At 42.8% G+C, this 19,704-nt stretch overlaps 1 protein-coding gene across 2 annotated transcripts; it reads right to left on the bottom strand.

The window, feature by feature from the left end:
• Positions 1-704: 704 nt before the first annotated feature.
• On the bottom strand, positions 705-18,803 carry RP2 (RP2 activator of ARL3 GTPase). 2 transcript variants are annotated; one of them, XM_082304708.1, is made up of 5 exons: positions 18,631-18,803; positions 9,525-10,190; positions 7,794-7,908; positions 6,534-6,619; positions 705-3,243 (listed from the first exon to the last, which is right to left on the bottom strand). In XM_082304708.1, exons 1-5 carry the CDS (start codon positions 18,781-18,783, stop codon positions 3,160-3,162), a joined length of 1,104 nt encoding a protein of 367 aa, XP_082160834.1. In that variant the 5' UTR covers positions 18,784-18,803; the 3' UTR covers positions 705-3,159. The 2 variants fall into 2 exon arrangements, with proteins under 2 accessions (XP_082160834.1, XP_082160835.1); XM_082304709.1 differs by lacking the exons at positions 705-3,243; positions 6,534-6,619; positions 7,794-7,908 and adding an exon at positions 9,235-9,339.
• Positions 18,804-19,704: the final 901 nt, after the last annotated feature.

Raw genomic sequence — 19,704 nt, 5'->3', positions numbered from 1 at the left:
CTAGACCATCTCTAGTTGGAAGATTCTCATTTCTGACCAGTTTAAAGCCGAGTTTGGAAATTTATTAAATGTTTACCTGTTTTCAAGGGTCTTTAGATGTTAAATGAGATATACAAAGGAATTGCTTTCTAAATGAGCAATTCTACTAGTATAACCACCACAATCTGGTTTTGCTGTGAGCACATCACTAGCGTGCATCTAGTACCCAAAGAGGTAAGCACAGTTAAAAAGCACAAAACTTTTACAAGTTATAAAACAAAACAAACAACCACATGCACATGCAGATCAGGGAGAAGTGCTTTAACAGTCTCCATCCAGGCATCTCTGTACTTATATCTCTACAGCTTGATATAAGAATACCTTCTTCCATATTTTACTAGGAAAACTGCAGTGTAAAGTCAGTTGTATCTTCAGTGACTCTGGGGAAATATCCCTGCTGTCAAAAATTCACCTTTTCTGGAGCATGGATGACTCCAGAGTTAATGCTTATTTTCAGTTAGCTGTGAGTATCTATTTGAAGTCCCCATTTAAACACAGAATTCAGTTCTTATACTTAATAAAATGTAATTATGTTTTGCAATATTTTATAATTTTAAAAAGTCTTCCAGAATCGAGTTTAGATTTTCAATGTTTATTATGAATCACATTCACAGTGCAATACAAATTACATAAAAAGCTATACAACAAACATACAAAGACTACATGAAGCACGTACCATTCTGTAATGCATACAATACCTGATGCTTAGGCTAGAAGTGTGTTTAACACCTGATAGCAAGAAACTGAAGTCAAAAGATAAATAATTGGATTGAGAAACTCCTTCATTATTTAGGTTTACTAAAAACGCTTTATGTTGGTAAGCAAGCTATCAATGTAAGAAAAAAAAAAAAAGCCACACTGCTCTTTCCATATAGAAAACTTTTCCCACTGTTTCAAACCTAGATTAATTTTCAATTAATCATCCTGTCCTCCAGCAAAAGTAGGCACAAAAATCAATTTAGCACTTTGTTTCCAGAACAGGTTGATGATGCAAAAAATAAACTATAAACATACATAAAATCATGGGTCAGCACATAAAGTTTGGAAATACTTCATGTAAAAGTTTAGAGACCAAGATAGTCCAATATATGCACTGCTTAGAAAAATTACACAATGACAGTTCTGAAGTACATTACACAATTTTAATGTACTGCCCATACCAGAAAAATACATTTACTGTATGTGTCTACAATAATTCCTGCAAATGTTCACTGACAAGTCATGCTAGTACTTTGGAGACCGATCTAAGATTTTTAGCTGTTTTCACAGCCTCTCCTCACATGTTATATAAAAAAAAATCCTGGCTGGCTAAGTGCAAATAAGTGGTAATTTCCACTACCAGTCAGATTCTGGTGGCAGTTTGATTTTATTTTACTTTGTCAAACAAACAAACAAAAAAACCTCACAGAAGTGACTTTTTTTTTTTTTTTTGCCTTCAGTACACCAATGGTTTAGTGATTTCAGGAGATACTTTTCCTTATTTAACCTATGCATAACTTTAATAAGAGGTCCTAAGGACATATTCTTGATATATAGTTTAAACTAAGGGCAAGCACTTGCCTAGTAGCAACAAAGTGACAGCTCAGAACATTTCTCGGGCATGACAATTATGAATTTCAGGAGAACAGATTCCTTCAGGTGCTAATTCTAAAAAATTAGAAGAGAGATGTGTTTTTAGCCACTCACTTTTGGAGCTCCAGAGCTGTGAATCTGACGAATCAAGACTTATTTTCAGTTAAGACGCACAAGAACTTCCCTTTTGACAGCTGACCGTAAGGAGGAAATTATTGCTTTAGCACCTCAACACAGCCCCAGTGCGGTCAATGGATTGTAAAGGCTACATAAATTGGCAAGCCACAATTTTAATTAAGAAATTTGGTTTTGTGTGTCTGCATGCACAATCTGTTCAAGTATTACAGAGGGCTTGTAAACCTGGACATAAGCTTTAAGTTCATGTAGAAAAATCAGTAAGGATGTAATATGAAAAAATCAATCGATCATATTTAATATCCATATAGATTTGCATTCTACTATGCCATATACAGCAATATGCATCCTTACTGATCACTATTCAAATGCATTTCCCAAAACGCTAGTAGCACTTCTTCAGTCTGTTTTTAGAATTAATCCAAAATAAACTCTACAGCAGTGTGTAGTACTTTATAGCCGAATTTTCAGTACTACTACTGAGTGTAAAACCTTTCTCCTGGGGTCTAGTGAGGAAGAGTTTTTTTAATACCATCAGAGCCCTTCTCTGACTCCTGGTTGCTGTATGTCCCTTCTAGCAAACAAAAATGGTGCCAGAGACTCACTGCTCCGAGTCCAAGGGAACCTCATGTATATCCCATACATGACTTGGGAATACCGGAGGCAGCTTTATTGCCATAGACCCTGAGTGGACCTTGGAGCATCTTCAGCAGCGGACTCGTGCTCAGAATTCACCTCAGAGCAGAAGAGCCTGGCAAGTGCTCACTTACCAGAATGCTGTTATGACAACTCTCAGCATAAATGCTGCTGCAAACAACTTTATTCAGAAAAGATGCTGAAGCCGAATAAGCCAGATGTACATTTTATAAGTCATGCACTGCTTCTGAAAGCATGCTATAAGGAGAATTCATTTCAGCCTAGGCTTTCAGAAAAAGTCAACGACTACAGCTTCCTCTCTGGTCCCCAATGAAGACAAATTTGCATGTGGGAAAGTTTTGAACAGCAAGTTTCACATAAACGCACTTTCTAAACAATGTGTCTGAGTTAAAGATAACAATTACTACTGCATCAAATTTGGATCAGCATTGCACTTTTCAAATGTCTTACCATTAGATGCTGACAAGAAACATTCAAGTGTCAATAGAAGTTTAGAAATCACTGTAAAAAGTTAGTAGAAAACCTCCATTGTTTCTGGAGTTGAAATACAAGTCTCAAACACAACACACGTGGGGAGCTATGCCATTTACTCCAGTTCAGGTAATGTGGTATTAAGACCACTGATAACTTTATAAAAGGGATATATGAGAAATACAAAACCAAATGACAAAACTTCTTACATACTACTGCAATATTCAAGCCAAGTGACATCCAAGTGCTGAGACAAACCGTATGTGAACACCTTCATGTTAAACTTCACATTCCCATCTGCATGTCAGCAAAGTTGTAGAAATTGTCTACATCTTGAGACGCTGATGCCTTGCTCTCCGATACAAAAACCTGTTTTATTAAACAAAGAAATAGTTATGCATCATGAATGAAGAAGTTCAAGTAGTCTTCGCTCATTCGGAGCCAGTAATGGTTATTTTTATTTTTGCATTTCATGAGAGGCACAACTCTGTTGGTTTCCACTGTGTGTTAAAATAGTCCTAAAATTCTCGCAGCCTTGATGCACCCTTTGTAGCCGTGACCTGTTCCTAGCAGACATGCTAGCTGCAGTTACCCTAGCCTTCCACTGATGGGAATTAAAAGTTTTGGGCTCGATTAATCAGGGGTCACAGCTTCAGCTAGTGTTCATTTAGATGTGTTTTGCTTGGTAAAGTCAAACTCTGTCCAGGAGAGGGGAAAAACAAACAGACAAAAACCTTAGACTACCATTAAGCTTTCCTTTAACAGAAAAGCAGAGTTTGTAAGAAAGACTCCCTTGCACTATATTCCCCTCAAAAAAATTCATTGCTTCTTCATCAGATTTTTTTTTTTTTTTTTTTAAGTAACTTCAATTACATTTGCATTTTGCAAAATTGATCAATGCATGTGAAAGTCTAAGCTCTAGGACAGTCACCTTTGAAAGCTTTCAGCAAATCAACTACAAATGCTTTAGGGAATGCCCAAATAGTTCAGCGTAACACGCAAAGTGTTGTGGCTGTTCATCAATCTCAACATGCAAGTGATAGCCTCAATCAAAAACTTAAATTGACTTCTTACTATCTTATATTTTCTATGCCTCAAGAGGAAATCATCACTGTCTTAGCACATCAGCGCTGGCACAGCCAACTGAGCTATTCTGAACTGCACTGGGACTGTAGGTATGGGTTATTCCAGATGACTATGCTCCTACGGTCAGTACTTCTCTGCTTCAGCTCAGAATACCACGTGAATGTAAACTGTGACAGTTCCTTGAATTGGTTTACTGAAACTATGTTTTAAGATTAAATCAGAAATCTACTGGACAACGAGATACTAAAAAAAATTATATCATCACAAAGCAAGTAGCTTCCTAGACTGTTGCTTGGATGCATGGTAGACTTCTATATGAAGGGACTTGCGAACATCTACTAATTATTTGGCAGTTGTTTGGTTCAACAGCGACTGGTACCACAGTCACAACAGTTGAATACCTTCTTTCAGCATCCCTCCCTACCAGGATATTACAATTTACATTTTGCTGAGTATTTTACGAATAAACGATGAGAGGGAGGAACAATACTAGAAAGCACACCCAAAAAAGTGCAGAAGGTCACACCAGAAAGAATGTCAGAGGTAAAGAGTGTAGATGTACCTAGTCCACACAAATAGGAAATCCGCTTAAGTGCATAGCGTAGAGCTCTCCTTGTAACACTTTGTTTCTACCAAACGGCTCAAAAAACTCTAGTGGTGCTATTGCTGAAGAACTTTTCTACCCTTACTAGAGTATCTAGAGTTGTTTATCAGATTTATTTCAGAAACAAAAACCTGGTGAAATTAAGGTTATTAATGGATTAATTTAATCATTTTTAACTGTGATTTTCAAATGCAAATGTAGCCACCTACTTAAAAGCAGATTAATCTCCCTGCAAACTCCTACAGGATGCATGTCTTCCTAAGAGCTTTTGTCATTGTTTCTTGATCAAGGATACCTATAATTCTTTCTGAACACTATAACAACTCTCAAACACCATAAGGGCAGCCAACAATGAGGTGAAACCTTTTTATAGAGCATTCCTGAACCTTCTGGTAGTAATAAGTCTGAAGTTTGTTACTCCCTTAAATTACTGCTAACTTATGTGCCAAGAAAGAAATACATTTTCTAAAAAATATGCACTCATGATATTCAATCATCTGGGGATCCATGCACAAACTCAGTGTTTATCAGAAGTTTTGGAGTTACATTTTATCTAAATGAAGATATATACTTCTCAAGAAGCCCAAAGTTCTGCTGCTTAATTCAGTGCAGCAAGTATTTAATAGGTGAAGTAGATTTTACTATGGAACCAGGCTGTAAACAGAAGTTTTAAATCCAGATGCAGTAAGTAATTTCACATTTGGAACTGAACCCAAACAGTACAGATCACCTTCAAGAACAATGCTTATTTCACAGCATAAAGTGCACAGTCTGAGGCTTCTGGATGCATCTCAGATCACGGCTTTCATAGTGTTATAGTAACAGACAACAATCATTTTAGTGAGGAAAATATAAAATTGTATTTGTTCTAATAATTAATACCACTTCAGTCTTTGAATAAAGAAAAAGATCTAGAAGAACCAGTGAATTACCTACCCAATACCAGCTTTGTTCTGTATGAAAAAAATATGTTAACGACACTAAAAAAAAAAGCCACTGTAAGCTCCTGCTTAAAGAGGCCATTTTTATGGTAAAATTTGCAATGATGACTTTTGGGTCACAAGAAAGAATCAGTAATATCACAACACTGCCTAGACTGTAGTTCTAGTATTCTCCAGACTCAGAGAACCAAATTAAGGCCTGCTACACATCAGGTTTTTTCTGGTGCAATAGCAAACATGAAAAAAGTAAATCTTGGCTTCTTTTGAGATGACTTATAATAAGATGACTGTTTTCCAGAAACTGGGCAGTCTAGTTCCGAGTAACTCTTTCAAAAGGAACTGAAAGACAGCAAGGAACTGCATGGACGCTATGTCTCAAAGACATTCTGGTCTTCTTTAAACAGCTACTTGAAAGCAAGGGGTTTGTCACTTTCTCGTTATCAGGAGTGCTTTAATTGTTTCCAGAAACTTTCTCAAAACCATTGCCATTCAGAGAAGTGGGGACAGCAAGGAAAGAGGAGGTGTGGTGTAAAGAAGCTACAGGAAAACAAGCTGACAGAAGAAGAAAAGAAAAATGCCTTTGAAGGAAGGCATCCTGCGATATCCTACACAGCGAAAGTAAGCCTTGAAAAAAGTTGAAATCCCATCATATTGTCAGGGTTTAATAGACTGGGACATCACAAAGCAGACTTCAGTATAAGACTTGCAGCAGAGCTTTCCCCTACTCTATTTATAGAACTTGGTTTTACTATCATGTGAAATAACAGTTTTAAGTGGAAATCATCTATTCTTCAATAGCTATGGGGATTTAGTACTCTCTTTCCTAGGGCAACTTTTCTTGTCTGTGACAAGCAACTTCAGTTTTGAGTACAAAAAACCAAAACAACAACAACAAAAAATAGGATATTCAGATTTTACTATTCAGAAACCTAAAAAGATCGTGCAGTATGTCAATGCTACAGCTTGACCGTGAAGTATCCTAGACATTCTGTAACATTTTCTGTCAATAAAGCAATACACCAGCTTACCTTGGTCCCACTAAAAACATCATTTATAGTGCTTCGACATCCTTCCACAGCACCATCTCCATTGAACTCCAAAGCAACCACTGGACCTAGAAGACAGTTTCATCTAGAATCAATACTACTTTTAAGCTTGGCATTGAAACAGTAGATTTCTCAGCCCATAGGGAATTGTGAAGCTTGCAATAAGCATTTTATGGTTTTTGCTTAAGCAGCCATAATGCAGGATAAAGAATTAAAACCACTTCACCATAGGTTCAAAGTACAGTGTTATCCGAGAAGAAAATATCTGCAATTCCATGCTCATGTTTGCAGAGACTCTGGCAGGATTCCAGTTTTACTTTTTGAAAGGCAGCAATGGCACAAAAATGCTAAGGAGCGCAGGGCATCATGAAAGTGAGTCAGACTATACTGCTCAAATAGTGAGCCATTTCACAGACATCTGGAGTAGGACTGAGTCATTCACGCATTTTTGCCTCAGTCCCAAGATAGCAAACTGCCTGATTTTTTAGACTTGTTCTCACCCGCTATTTGCAGATCCCCTTTCTCTGGTTTCGTTCTGAACACATTATTTCTTCCTACACGGGTGCAAAATAGCCCTTAAACTAGACTGTCATCTGATAAGTACAATAACTTTTGTCCTATTCTTGCAATGAGCATCACAGACCTCTTATGTTACTATGAAAAAACCTGCATGTTGCTACTAAGTTTGGGAGGGTGTACTGAGCTTCAGCATATAACAGATGGCAAGATGTCAGTACTTCTGCAGGAAGAGACAAAAACCAATTACAGTCAGATCAATAAAAATGCTTTTGAAATACTCTGACAGTATACCAGTTATAAACAGAAATTTAACACTTGCCTGCTTTACACATCTATACTGATTTGCTTAGATATGTATACAAAAACACTGAACATCTAGGTGGTTGAGCAGCAACGGTGATAAGTTAGAAATAGTCTAAAAGGATGAGCTTCTTTTGACCACCCCAGACAAATCTGCATATGCCACTGCTCCTGAGTTGGTCTAGTTGGACCACTAGAGGTGGGGCAGAGCCACAAAATACATGTGGAATGGCTCATTTCTGATGCCTTCAGAAATTTCGGCTAGTTTAAGGCCTGATTGAGGCTTCTGAAACTCATCTCAACTGGCTTTACACTATGCCCTTGAAACAAAAATTTCTCCTTCATTCCTGTTTCTTCTCCAGAACTCTCTAGTGACAGCTAGATTTTTATATCAAGAAGAGAAAGAAAACAACACAAACTCACCTTTTTCAAGCAGTGGAATGAATTCTGATGCACACTGCTGGAAAACTCTGTGAGCATCCTCTGCCTTCATTGAGACTTCTTTAGTCTGTACCAGCTGAAAGCCTTTGCCAGTCATCTGTTAACAGAGAAAGAATTCATGTTAAAAATGGTTCTAAGGCAGAGAGTTGAGCTCAAATATTCAGATTACACTGGAATTTTCCCTATACACATTAAGCCAAAGAGCAAAGGGACCCTTTTTGCTCCTTTCAAAGACCATTTGCTTTTTCTACATTTCTGTTTATTTTCATTCCATTCATCCAGATTTTCTCCTCTACCTTAGTGCACGTAGAGGAGTAAATGTGAACATTTTTGTTTTATATTATGGCCCAGGGTTGTGTTTTTTTCCCCCCACAATCCCTCACAAGCTGAAACTAATGGGAGTTAAAAGCATTCAGCATCTGGAGTCAAGCAGTTAGTTCTCATTAGTCTGCAATAGTTCAGTCAAGCGTTAGCTCAAACTCTCATCTATCCATTGCTGAAGTTTTCTATTTTTGGGGGAAAAAAAAAAAAAGTTACAAACTTTTGAAACACACACAGCTTTTTACTTCAAATCTAATACAAAACTAAAAGCACGTGGAGAAGGAGCAACTGTATTTGTACTTCCACAGCATCCATTAATCTACAGAGCAGCAAGATTTCCACAGAACCTCACTAACTAGTCTTTTAGCATCTTCTTAAGTCTAATTTGGACAGAACTACTAACACAGGAGAACACATCTATTATCCTCTTTACTGTAGCTATTCCTTCTGCAGAAAAAAAACAACCCAGAAGCATCATTATCTCCCTTCACTCAAGTAGCTGTTAGTAACTCAGTTCCACAAAAATTCAAGTGGGCAGTAGAGGGGCATGGGAACACCCTACAGCTTTCTTTCCTTGCAGTTAAAAACCAAAGCAAAGGAGCTCCATCAGTTGTTTTGTTGATTGTATAACACTGGGATCAGCAGCTTTTGCAGATACCTCTCTCAGAAGCTGCAGCTCATGGTTACTGGCTCTGCTCTGTCATCCCGAGCACTCCAGGGTGCTAAAAGCAGCCAGCCACTCCCAGACTTTAGCCCCAGGAAAGCCCAAACTCAGCCAAGCTTGGGAGCTGCTGCCTTGCAGGGATTAAAAAAAAAAAAAAAAAAAAAAGAAGAGACAGCACCAGCTATTTAAGTAATCGAAGATGGCTGACCAACCGTGACAAACACTCACTGCCTCTTCCAGAAAAGAATTCCAATACTGGGTGCCAAGGGGGATACAATTTAACATGTTATTTTTTTAAAGTCTCTGTTAGTACTGGAAAAACTTTCAAGACAGACTGCTTTGTTAGCTGTGACTTTCGGGGCAATAAGCTAACAAGTTAATTGGCTACATCCCTTTGACAAGCATTGCCAATCACTTACTCTACATTTGGCCAAGTTCATCAAATCAACTACGCATTTTCTTCAGAACGTAGCTTTGGTGTGCCGTGGTGGAAAAGTACACTGGAACTATTAGAGGACAGATGTGCCAGTCACAGGATGTCAGCTGTAAAACAACTGTCTGATCAGATGAGCTCCAGTCTATTACCTTGCTTTAAGGTTTTAAACAGTGCAGTTGCTTGGTATGGTTAGTAGACAAGCAAAGCCTCTGCATCCTCCCTTCAGGGAGGCTATCCAGAGGAAAGTCCAATTAGAAATTCAAAAAGTTAAATGCAGACAAAGGTCGCTTACCTCATCAATTAACTTCCTGGCATTTGCAGTTGTGTAGTCACCGGCAAAAAACACGGCCAAACACGATTCGTCACTGCTTTTCTGTCTCCGCCCTCGAGTTATTGGTATTATGCTCTTCATAGCATCGGTAGAAATTCTGACAGCTTTCAGCTCCTCAGAGCTGGGCAGAGGAACGTAATCTTGGACTACAGCATCCTCAGGCAAAAGGCCCCAATTATTTTCTCCTGACACAGGGGTAAAGTCATGGATGTTGCTCCATGTGTTATTGAAGATACTCAGTCCAGCATCTTTAAATTGTAATGCAAGCTCAGGATAATAGTACTGGAAACATCCGAATTTCATACCTGTGGAGGACTCAATAATGGGCTGGGTGGCACAGCACAAGAATACCTCCAGCTTTCTGCAGTCCCGAGTGCGAAACTGTTGGCAGGCCACTATGCATTTACAGTCTTTGCAGTCACGGAAAAACACGCTGCCTTTTATTGGTCCTAAAAAGATTTTGCAGTTTACACAGTCGTCAATAGTGATTGTAGCAGAATGGTCAAATATGTAGATACTACAGTTCTCACAGTTCTGAATGATGAATTGTTGCCCTGCTACTTTTCCAGGCAGTCGACCCACAGTTTCATCTTTAAGTCCAGAAAAAGTGTAATCTTTGGGGTCAATCTGAAGGAGGAAGAAAAAAAAAAAAGAATGTGAAAGTCTTCACATACAGAGAATATTATCATGCTAAATGTCAACTGACGTGCATTAATTGAGGTAGCACTGAATTGTACAGGATAACCTGCCAGAAAACTCTTCAGAGTGATGAAAGATCAGAAAAAGCTCTTTTAGCTAAACTACTGGAATGCACACTATTAAGGTACAACAAAAAATTGAAATGACACTTCTGAGGTGCTTCAGGAAAAAACACCTAACTCAGTTTGTCCTCTAATAAAGAAAGGGGGCAGGGGGAGCTAGGTTTCTCTGTGGACTGTTTCAACAAGGATGATGGTCCTGGGTATTATCGTAATAGCTGTAATAAATGAATTGGCCCACATACTTAAAGACTCACAAAGCTAAAGACACACAGTAGTTCCTTTTCAAGTAGCTTTCTTGGTCACATTTTGCCACAGCTCAACACGTTGCAAGGAAACCTTGCTGCTTTCAAGCAGTATCTCCTTCGTTACATTTGCCAACTACAAAGAGCTTGCTTATCTGCGCCACAGCATTATCTTGTGCTAACAACTACAAGATTTTTGTGCTAACAGCAGCTGCGTGATTGTTTTAGCTACGACCAACAAGCAAACATTGGCAGTGCTGGTGCAGGGGGCACATTTACAGACCTCTCCTCCTCCACGCTCCAGCATCCCGCCGCCGGGAAGGGACACTTGAGAGGGGCTGTGGTTTTCCCTGGGACTCTCCGTTGGGAAGCAGAGGCTGAAGAGCCACAGAGCACCCAGGATGGTCTGTGATACAGGTGGGCAGCACGAATAATACAGCTGGTGCTGTCGTAACACCGAAGGAATCTGAGCTGGGTCATTTCTAGATACACATGAGTCAAGACAATTATGCTTCCCGGAGCAAATTCTACTCTGCCCTCTTGTGAAAGCTTATTAAAATAGCACTCAGAAAAGCTTATTAAAATAGCACTCAGAAGTATACAAGTACCCAAACTAGTCTGACACAAGACCACAAACCTGCTATTTGATCATCAGCCCGAGGGGCCTAAAGCTTGCTGCACCATTATCAGTGTTAATGCATTACAACAGTTTCTGGATAGCCCAATTTGTAAGAAACTCCTCCTCCTCTTCAGCATCTCAAACATTCGCAGGAGATTTAGAGACCAGAAAAAGGCATAAACCAGGATGGGTTAGTGCCAGACATTCACTAAACCAGCTCAGCCTAGGTAGCTTTTGTCCACAACAGCTAATGGAAGCTAAAAAGTCTTTACCAACTGATAAAATGTACTCCTTTATAGTCAACATATCTGACCTCCAGACAGGAGAGGAAGTTTGCAGCAGATGAATCTTCCAAATGCAAGTTGAGACAATGAAGATGGCTTCCTAGAAATCTCCCCTCAATCATATTCAATACCGCTAGTGCACATCCAGGAAAGTTAGCTGGAAGAGTTACAGCTAAAACCGAGAGGCTCAAATGATAAGGGACACAGCATGGAGACTCAGCCACACAGTATGATTAGGATTCAAACCCTCTAAGGTCTTAAGTCTCATGAAATGTTACGTATTTGATCCATATACAAGATATTTATACTCATATTCTCTCATACTTGAGAATATAAGTATCAAAGAGAGAGTGAGTGAGAGTGAGTGTGTTTGTTTTGGGGTTCTTTCATAACCTTGTGAGACAGGCTTACTGCCTTCAAAACAAGGTATAGAGGAACAGTTACTTCTCCTAGGAAGGACAAGTTCAAAGTTTCCGGAACTTACAGCTTTTTTGAAAGTTGTCACCTCAGTGTGTCCTTCTAAATTGCTCTGCTCTAAAAAGCCTCTGAAGCACCGCTAACTCATCCTACACGGTGGCCTTTACAGAGATGTGTGAAACTTCACCTTCACCTTGCAATTTTATTTAGGCTTAGGTGAAAAAACAGTGGTTAGTCAGCTAACCAACAGCTTACAGACAGTTTCAAATGAGAGCGCTTGAGAAAGAGTAGTAGTTGAGTTCAAGGATAAAAAAAGTCAACTTATTACCAGATTCAGGAGCTCAATTTTATTTCCCTGACATGAATTAAGAGTTCTGCACTGACACAACTCTTACTTCTCAGTTTGTTCACCATGCTAGGGAGTTTTCCAATTTCATTTAATTTTGCTCTGCAGTTTTCCTTTTAAAGATTAAGAGTATTTATTGACTAACACTGCTGTACAGACTGGAGGGACTGAATGAAATAGATTTAACACTCTCTCTGCACACTGGGTTATTGCCCCAGCAAGGAGGGAGTAACCCAAGAGACTGTAGCAGATCTGAACGTTTCACTTCTCCTGGGTAAAAGAAGCATGCCAGAGAGAAGAGCGTGAAGGCAGAACTACAATTTTGAGGATGCATCCAACAGCTGTTAGTATGCTCATTGCGGAGTTTCACGCTTACCAGCTCTGAAGTCTGCAGCTATCATCAACAGGTTGATATCAAATCACTGCATCCACCTTCCGTCCCTTGACAGTCAGCACTAACTGCTTCTTAAGCTCTGTCTCGGCAACATAGCAAGAAAGCAGGCCAGGAAAACCAAAAGCAACAGGAGAAGGTAACATCTGCAGCCTCATACAACCATAAGCAGGGCTACGTAGATTTCTCTGCCTGTTCATCTGGTGCAACTTTTGCTGTAAAATCTTAAGTATGTGGCAGGTCAGCAAAAATCAACTGTTTGATAACTCATCTATTTATCCTTTGCATTTGGATAAAGCTTCAAAGAACTTCGTCCAAATCCACCCATCTCACCCAGACAGATGCTTTACTCTCCATCCCTTAATACATTTTTAAATGTCTTTTTTTCCCCAGGCTGGTATTAGTCCAAATGATGACAGTATTTATAAAGGCAACTTTTAATGCTTTCAGCTGAATTTAAAGTTTTTGGAGTAGATACGAATCATGCATTAATAGATATAGGCACAGCTCAAGAGCTGAAACCTTCTAACAGAAATTCTATGCGCAGGTTCAGGAATTACTCCAGAGAGTGACCTAAAATAACCAGATATGATGACGAAAAAGTAATTCCTGCTTACACAATATGGTTCCCCCTCAGCAGATGTACAGAAGTCTCATCTTCAGTTATTGGTCATAAGCCTGTTACAAAGGACCAGAGTACAAATTGTAAGGAGCAGGGATTTTAAAGAACAAAGAAAGGAGAGAAGCGAAGGCAAACATAAGTTTGCCATGGTTGCTTTGAACTCTAGGAAGTTCTGCTGCAACAAGTGCAAGGTGTATTAAGCAGCTTTCCTTCCTGCAAACACGTGTCTTGCGAGAAGGTCAGAGGCCAGGCGTGAAGGCTGCAGATGACGTACATCTCTTCAGCCACCATTACCCAGATTACTGGCACCAAGACTAGGCAGTTCCCATTTGGAGGAAAACTTAGAAGTACTAGACCCTCACAGTTTTTAGTGGTAACTGTGCCTAGGCTCACCAAGGACCCCAACAGCTTCTTGAACTCTTTCTGGCATGAGTTCATGTCTTAACAAGACTTTTGCACCGGGTCCATCAGGACAGGAGTTTTAGTCAGCAATGATATGCCACCACAGATATGAGAAGGTACTGCTGTTCTTAATGGATTACGGTTCTCCCCTAGCTACCTGGGTCTAGCCTGCTGAGCAAACAGTAGTCTTTCTAAACCATTTACACTAAGGTCTTCTCTTTTAAACATCATTCTCAAAAAAATCATTCCCTCTCTCTCTAAATCACAACAGACGGTGGTTCAGCTATGGACTTATATACAGTCAATGACATACAAGAGTTGGCTGCTGACCCAGTGACATTAAAAGCTGCAGCTGTAGGGCAGGTACACAAACTTAAGAGGCTTTTTGTGCTATTTTTTTCAGTAGTGGAATCAACAGAAAGGAAATAAGCAAGAAAAGTGCATTCCCAGGCCTAGACACCTGCATATTCATACTTGCATGGGATTGGTGCCCTTAAGCACTGAGTTGCAACATCCTCTGGAGACTGTTTGTTGAAGTTACTCACCTCTGGCAGATTTCTAGATTCTTAGGCAACAAGAAAAGGTGGAAAGAGGGACAACATGTGCAAGTTCCAGTCACTAGCATACAATTTTTCATCTTGGAGCATCTCCTGTGCACCTTGACTTTAAATGTGGCCAATACAACAGTCTGAATGCACGTTCATTCTATTGTTTGTAATCTTCCCCTTCTTCCAGAGTACCCGTAATAGCATAAAACCGTCATTCTCATACTTTCCTGAGCAACGAACCATTGCCAAATACTGCAGATAGGAGAAGAGAAAGAAGAAAGGAAGCTAGTACATGCCTATATCTGACTTAACTGGAAATATTGTTTAATATGAACCTGCTGACTGTTTCTCAGTTGATAGACTACATTTTGAGAAATACAGCAGTAGTTCTTCTGGTGCACTGGGAAGTGGAAGGGAGAGGCAGTGGATTTAAGGACAAAACATTTCACTGTCTAGTAAGAGCGGGGGGGGAGAAAAAAAAAAAAGATGAAAGTGATTTTATTTATATTCCAAAATAAAATATGAAGTGGCTACCTAAATGAGATCTAGGTAGTTCAAGATGTCCACATCAGCTCAGACCATTCTAGCAGAACCCTCAAATGTATGGCAACTAACAAAAGACTCTATCTATGATTTATGTAGAAAGTTACACCTCTGAGTTTTTTTTTTTAAACTGTTTGAATACAGCCATCACATATAGCAATGATAGCTGCGTGTTTCGTATCAACTAAAGCGGTTATGTTGCAAGTCAACTGACATAAAACAAAACCTTACTTGTTCGTTCTAAAAGGAAAAGTCATCTGGGAAGGAAAGTCCCTCTAAGTTTTAAATGCCATTGCGATCATAATTAATCTAATCCTACTTCTTTACACATGAGACAACAGCAGAAAAGACGACGCAGATTTTTGTGTTTCTTCTCCTGCAGAGAAGGTCACAGCTGGTGGGTGTATCTGCCATCGCAAGACACAAACCCCCAGTTCCTGTCTATATGTACCCCTATTCAGTTACTGCTGCAGTTACCACTCTGGTCACGCATGTAAACAACGTTAGTCACACAGAAGGTACTGAGGTAGGAAAGGAAAAGGGAGACCAGGAGCAGAAATACAATCTTACATTCCGGGTGGAAACCTAGCTGAAGAAGGCTGAGGAGGGTTGAGCACCACCAAGTTCCTCCCCCACACTTGGTCAGAAGGGGACCCTCATGACAGCCCAATGACATCAACACACGACAAGTCCCCAGGATGTGGTGCAGCAGTAACAGCCTCTGTAATGAATGGTGCTCTACTTATTCTCCTGGACTAAGAATCCCAGAGCAGCAACAAACTGAACGCTCATCCTTTTCCCTTCTGTTTTCAAGATAAGCCGATTCTTCTATTGCACCATAAGTAATCTTCACACAGTTCTCCGAACCCAAGGGTCAGCAAGCATTACAGAGATCCCAGCAGACTTATGACACAATCTAAATTTCATTAATTTTTGCATACCTTTAAAACACAGACTTCTGTCCTCACTTAAATGAGGTCACGTAGATATCTGAAAAGGCCCCTCAAACTCATATACCTTCCTTAACTTCAATTCAACTGTCAGCATCTTATAATATTTTGGAGTTTTCTACCACACAGTCCATTTTTGGGACTGTTATACAAGAGTTACATGCTTACTAGGATATTGTCATATTACTCTTTGGCTAGGTCTACACTAGCAGACCGTACCAATACCAATCATCTTTTGCCACCAGAACACAATTAAAATAGACTAGGCTAACGACACTGTCCTTCAGAAGCAGAAGAAATAGTTTAGCTGGAGGAACTACTCAGGTTCAGAGCTTCTTCCAGCACAGCTGTCAGCCAGCAGTCACCTCTTCTCACATCCCCAATCAAACAGTGCCTACATTTTTCTGCCTACAGTAGGAGTGTCAGCATGGCATTAGTTTACAGGAAGACAGCTGAAGTCTCTGAGCAGCGAGACTTACCCACCTGTAAGAACATACAGAGGATAGCTTACAAGAACTGTGGACAATTGCCAAATCTGCTTGCAGAACTGTACTATATAACCAAAACTGCATCACCGAGTAGGAGAGCCTAAAATTAGAAACGCACCCCCAACCCAAATGGTGCGTCGACACATTATTAATAGCAACATGAAATGAACATCAGAAGACCACTAGCACATCTGTTGACAGAGTTCAGGTTTTCTGGGTTCAGAATACAAATCAATGCACTTGGTGAACAAAAAGGAGCCTTCGTGCCAAAAGTTTTCCGACTGACTTCAATCTAACTCTGTGTACAAACACAAATTGTGAAATAAATAAGTATATGTAATGCATCAGAAATGAGAAAGCAATAGACAGCAGGATAATGTATCAGAGACAATACTTAAAGCTACTACATTAACATTGACTTAGTATCACTTAATGCAAACTGGGATCAACAAGGTGTCTCAGTACTGCTTTCCTGGTTTAATGTACCAAGCATACACGCAAGAGCCCAATGAAAGGTAAAGCCACAAAGAGCAAGAGAAATGGACTTCAATGCTAAATAGCCATTCTTGAGCTGTACAGCACAAAATTAAGCAGCTAATTTGATAGCTCACGCAGTTCAGTAGCACGGCCCAAACTCACCGATTCTTCTGGTTTCTAAGAGTCTTTTATAGAAAAGGAGGAAGTCGTTGTACACGCAATACATTACATGCTTTTTTTTCCTCCACAGAGATAGATTGTTGGTGCTGTAATAGCCTTGTCTGTTAGCTTGAACCTACTTCCAGCACGTTAACAAGTCAACTTCTTAGCAACAAGGCTGGCTGTTCTCTGAATCAAGTGTTTCTATGTCCTGACTTTCCTCTTGTTAGTTTTAGAAGTTAGCGCCATATAAGCAGATGGAGTAAAAAGTTTCATATAAGCTGAGCCGTAGCTGATGAATTTGCTCTAAGATTAGATCATACGATTTCAAATGCTCATTTAGCAATGTACTTTTGCACAGAGCTAAGATTTGTTCTGCTACTCTAAAATGCGGTTTCGGTACAGCCCTCTCCCTGTGAGAACAGTCTCCGTACAAGTAACAGGCTGCCATCCTCTCCTTCTCTCTCCAACGCTGCACTGCAAATATCCACTAGCAAATCAAAGCAACAAGCCCAACACAGCTCAATCGTCTTTATCCTCAAGGAACTGATTCCTCCAGGCCACGCGCAGGCTCTCTAGCTCATTTCCATCTGAGCTTGTCTTAATCTACTGGGAAGACTTAAGGGACACCCTAGAGCACCTGGCCAATTTTAAAAACAAGCAAGCTAAGCATTCAAATAAGTTCACGTGTTTTCTTTTCTATACTCGTAAAATATGGCCTAAAGGTTTGGAGATTTTGTTTGTTAAAACCACATCAACTAAGTTTATGGCCTGCCCCGTTTTCTCCTTCCCCCACCCAAAGGCAGCTGGAGAGGAGGGGGGACCTAGCAGGGCTATGATGTCATGATGTATTTAGGAAGTGAAACTTGAAACGAGGGTGGGGAGAAATACATTTAATCCAGCACTTGAGGGCTTTCCTGCTTGAGAGTTCGTGATTGCCTTCAACAGGTCAGGAAACAGCACTGGGAAGGATCTGTCTTCATCTGTCACTGCAGGGACTGATAGGTTGTTCTAGTCCCTCTAGCTTTTTTAAAAAAAAACAAAAAAAACAAAAAACCAAACAAAAAACCCCACAACACCCAGAAAACACAACCTGAACAAAAAACCCCGACAAACCCGAAGAGCCAAGCAGGAAGAACAGACACTACTGACCGTCAGGACCCAAGACACAAGTTCCCCGCCGCCGCCGCAATACCAGGAGCGGGGACGTGGGCTCCGAGAGGCACACGAGCGACCCAGCCGCCCTCTCGCTGCCGTTCCGCGGCCCTGCCCAGGCGAGGCACGCACCCGCGGGGCTCCAAGCTACCTCAGACACCCCGAGGCGGCCGGACAGCAACTCGCCACCCGTGGCGGCTGTCCGAGCCGCGCTGCTGGCCGCTGCCCGCGCCGCGCCAGCCCGGGGCGAGGCGGCGGCGGCCCCGGCGGGGGGGCGCAGCCCGGGCCGCGGCCCCGCTCGCACAGGCGGCCGCCGCAGCACCGGCCCGCCGCCCGCTCCGCTCGCGCGGTTCGAGGCGGCCTGGTTGAATCCTTGGGCTAAACGCTTCTTTTATTTTTTTTTAAGTAAACGCACTGACCTGCGGGGACCGAGCCCTACCAGCGGTACCGGGGGAGGCCAGCTCCCTGCCGGGGCGCGCCCCCGGCCCCCCGGGGCGAGCGGCCGCCGCGGAGCCCCTGCCGCGGCTGCAGCCCCCACAGCCCGGGCGGCAGAAGAGGGCGAGGCGCTGCCCGCCCAGAGAGCCGATACCCCCGCCCAGCCCCAGCCCCAGCCCGCTCCGGCGGCGGCTGCCCGCGGCCGGGGGGCAACGGCCGGCGCGGTACCTTGGCTCGCTGGTCCCAGCTGTACTGCGGCGCCTTCTCCTCGCCGGCTGCCGCGTCTTGGCCGGCTCCCCCCGCCGCCGCCGCCTGCTGCTGCTGCTGCTGCTGCTGGCCGCCCTGGGCCGGCTTCCTGCGGCGGGAGAAGAAGCAGCCCATGGCGCCGCCGCCGCCGCCGCCGCCCGGCCGGCCCGCGGGGAGAGGCCGGGAGCGCCAGCGCAGCGCCGCGCCGCCCCGCCCCGCCCGCTTCCGGTTTCCCCCCGTCTCCCGTAGCGACGGCGACACTTCCCCGTCCCGCTCCCGCCGTCGGCCGGGCCGCCGCTGGCGGCGGGAGGGGGAGGCAGGGCTGAGGCGGCCGGGGGGGAGCGGGAGAGCGGGGTGCTTCGGTGACCGCCATCGCCCCCCGGGCCGGTGCAGGAGCGGGCCCCGGGCTGCCCCGGCCGCGGGCCGGCGGACGCGGGCGCTGCGGGTGAGCCAGCCCCAACGGGGCGAGGCGGCTGCCGCCCGTGGCAGCCCCCGCCCCGCCCGCAGCCGTAGGCGGGCGCGGCTGCGGAAGTCGGAGGTACAACGTCAGGTGCGGCCTGCGAACACAAAGCGGCCGATCCTACATCACGTCATTTTCTGCCGGTGCAGCCGGCAGGGCAGGCCAGGACGTTACCCGCCTGGACGTGTGACACCGCAGGGGTGGACGCCGAGCTCACGGGTCTGGGCGGACCCCGCCAGAAGGCCCAGCCAGCTCCCCTGGCTTCTGGCAAGTGTTTCGGAGCACCAGGGGCAAGTGGCGGCACGAGAACCCACCGTGTCCCGCGGCTTTGTGCCGGCCTTTGCGAAGACTCTGGCTTCTTGTGTGGCTTGTGGTTTGTTGTTTGGTTTTTCCCCCCAGAAAAAAAAAAAAAAAATCACAATTTTTATCCAACTATCCGGCCGTTCAAAGACATTTTCCCCAAGATTTTACAGATTTGATTCCTGGGGGTAGAGGGGGAAGACTTCAGAATTGCCTCTGACGCTTTGTTACCCAGTGATGGGTTGACCTTGGCCAGCTGCCAGGTGCCCACCCAGCTGCTCGCTCACTGCCCCTCC

The sequence above is a fragment of the Platalea leucorodia genome (genome assembly GCF_965183815.1).
Source record: "Platalea leucorodia genome assembly, chromosome: 2".
Lineage (NCBI taxonomy): Eukaryota > Metazoa > Chordata > Aves > Pelecaniformes > Threskiornithidae > Platalea > Platalea leucorodia.
This window is presented reverse-complemented; position numbering and strand designations above follow the sequence as displayed.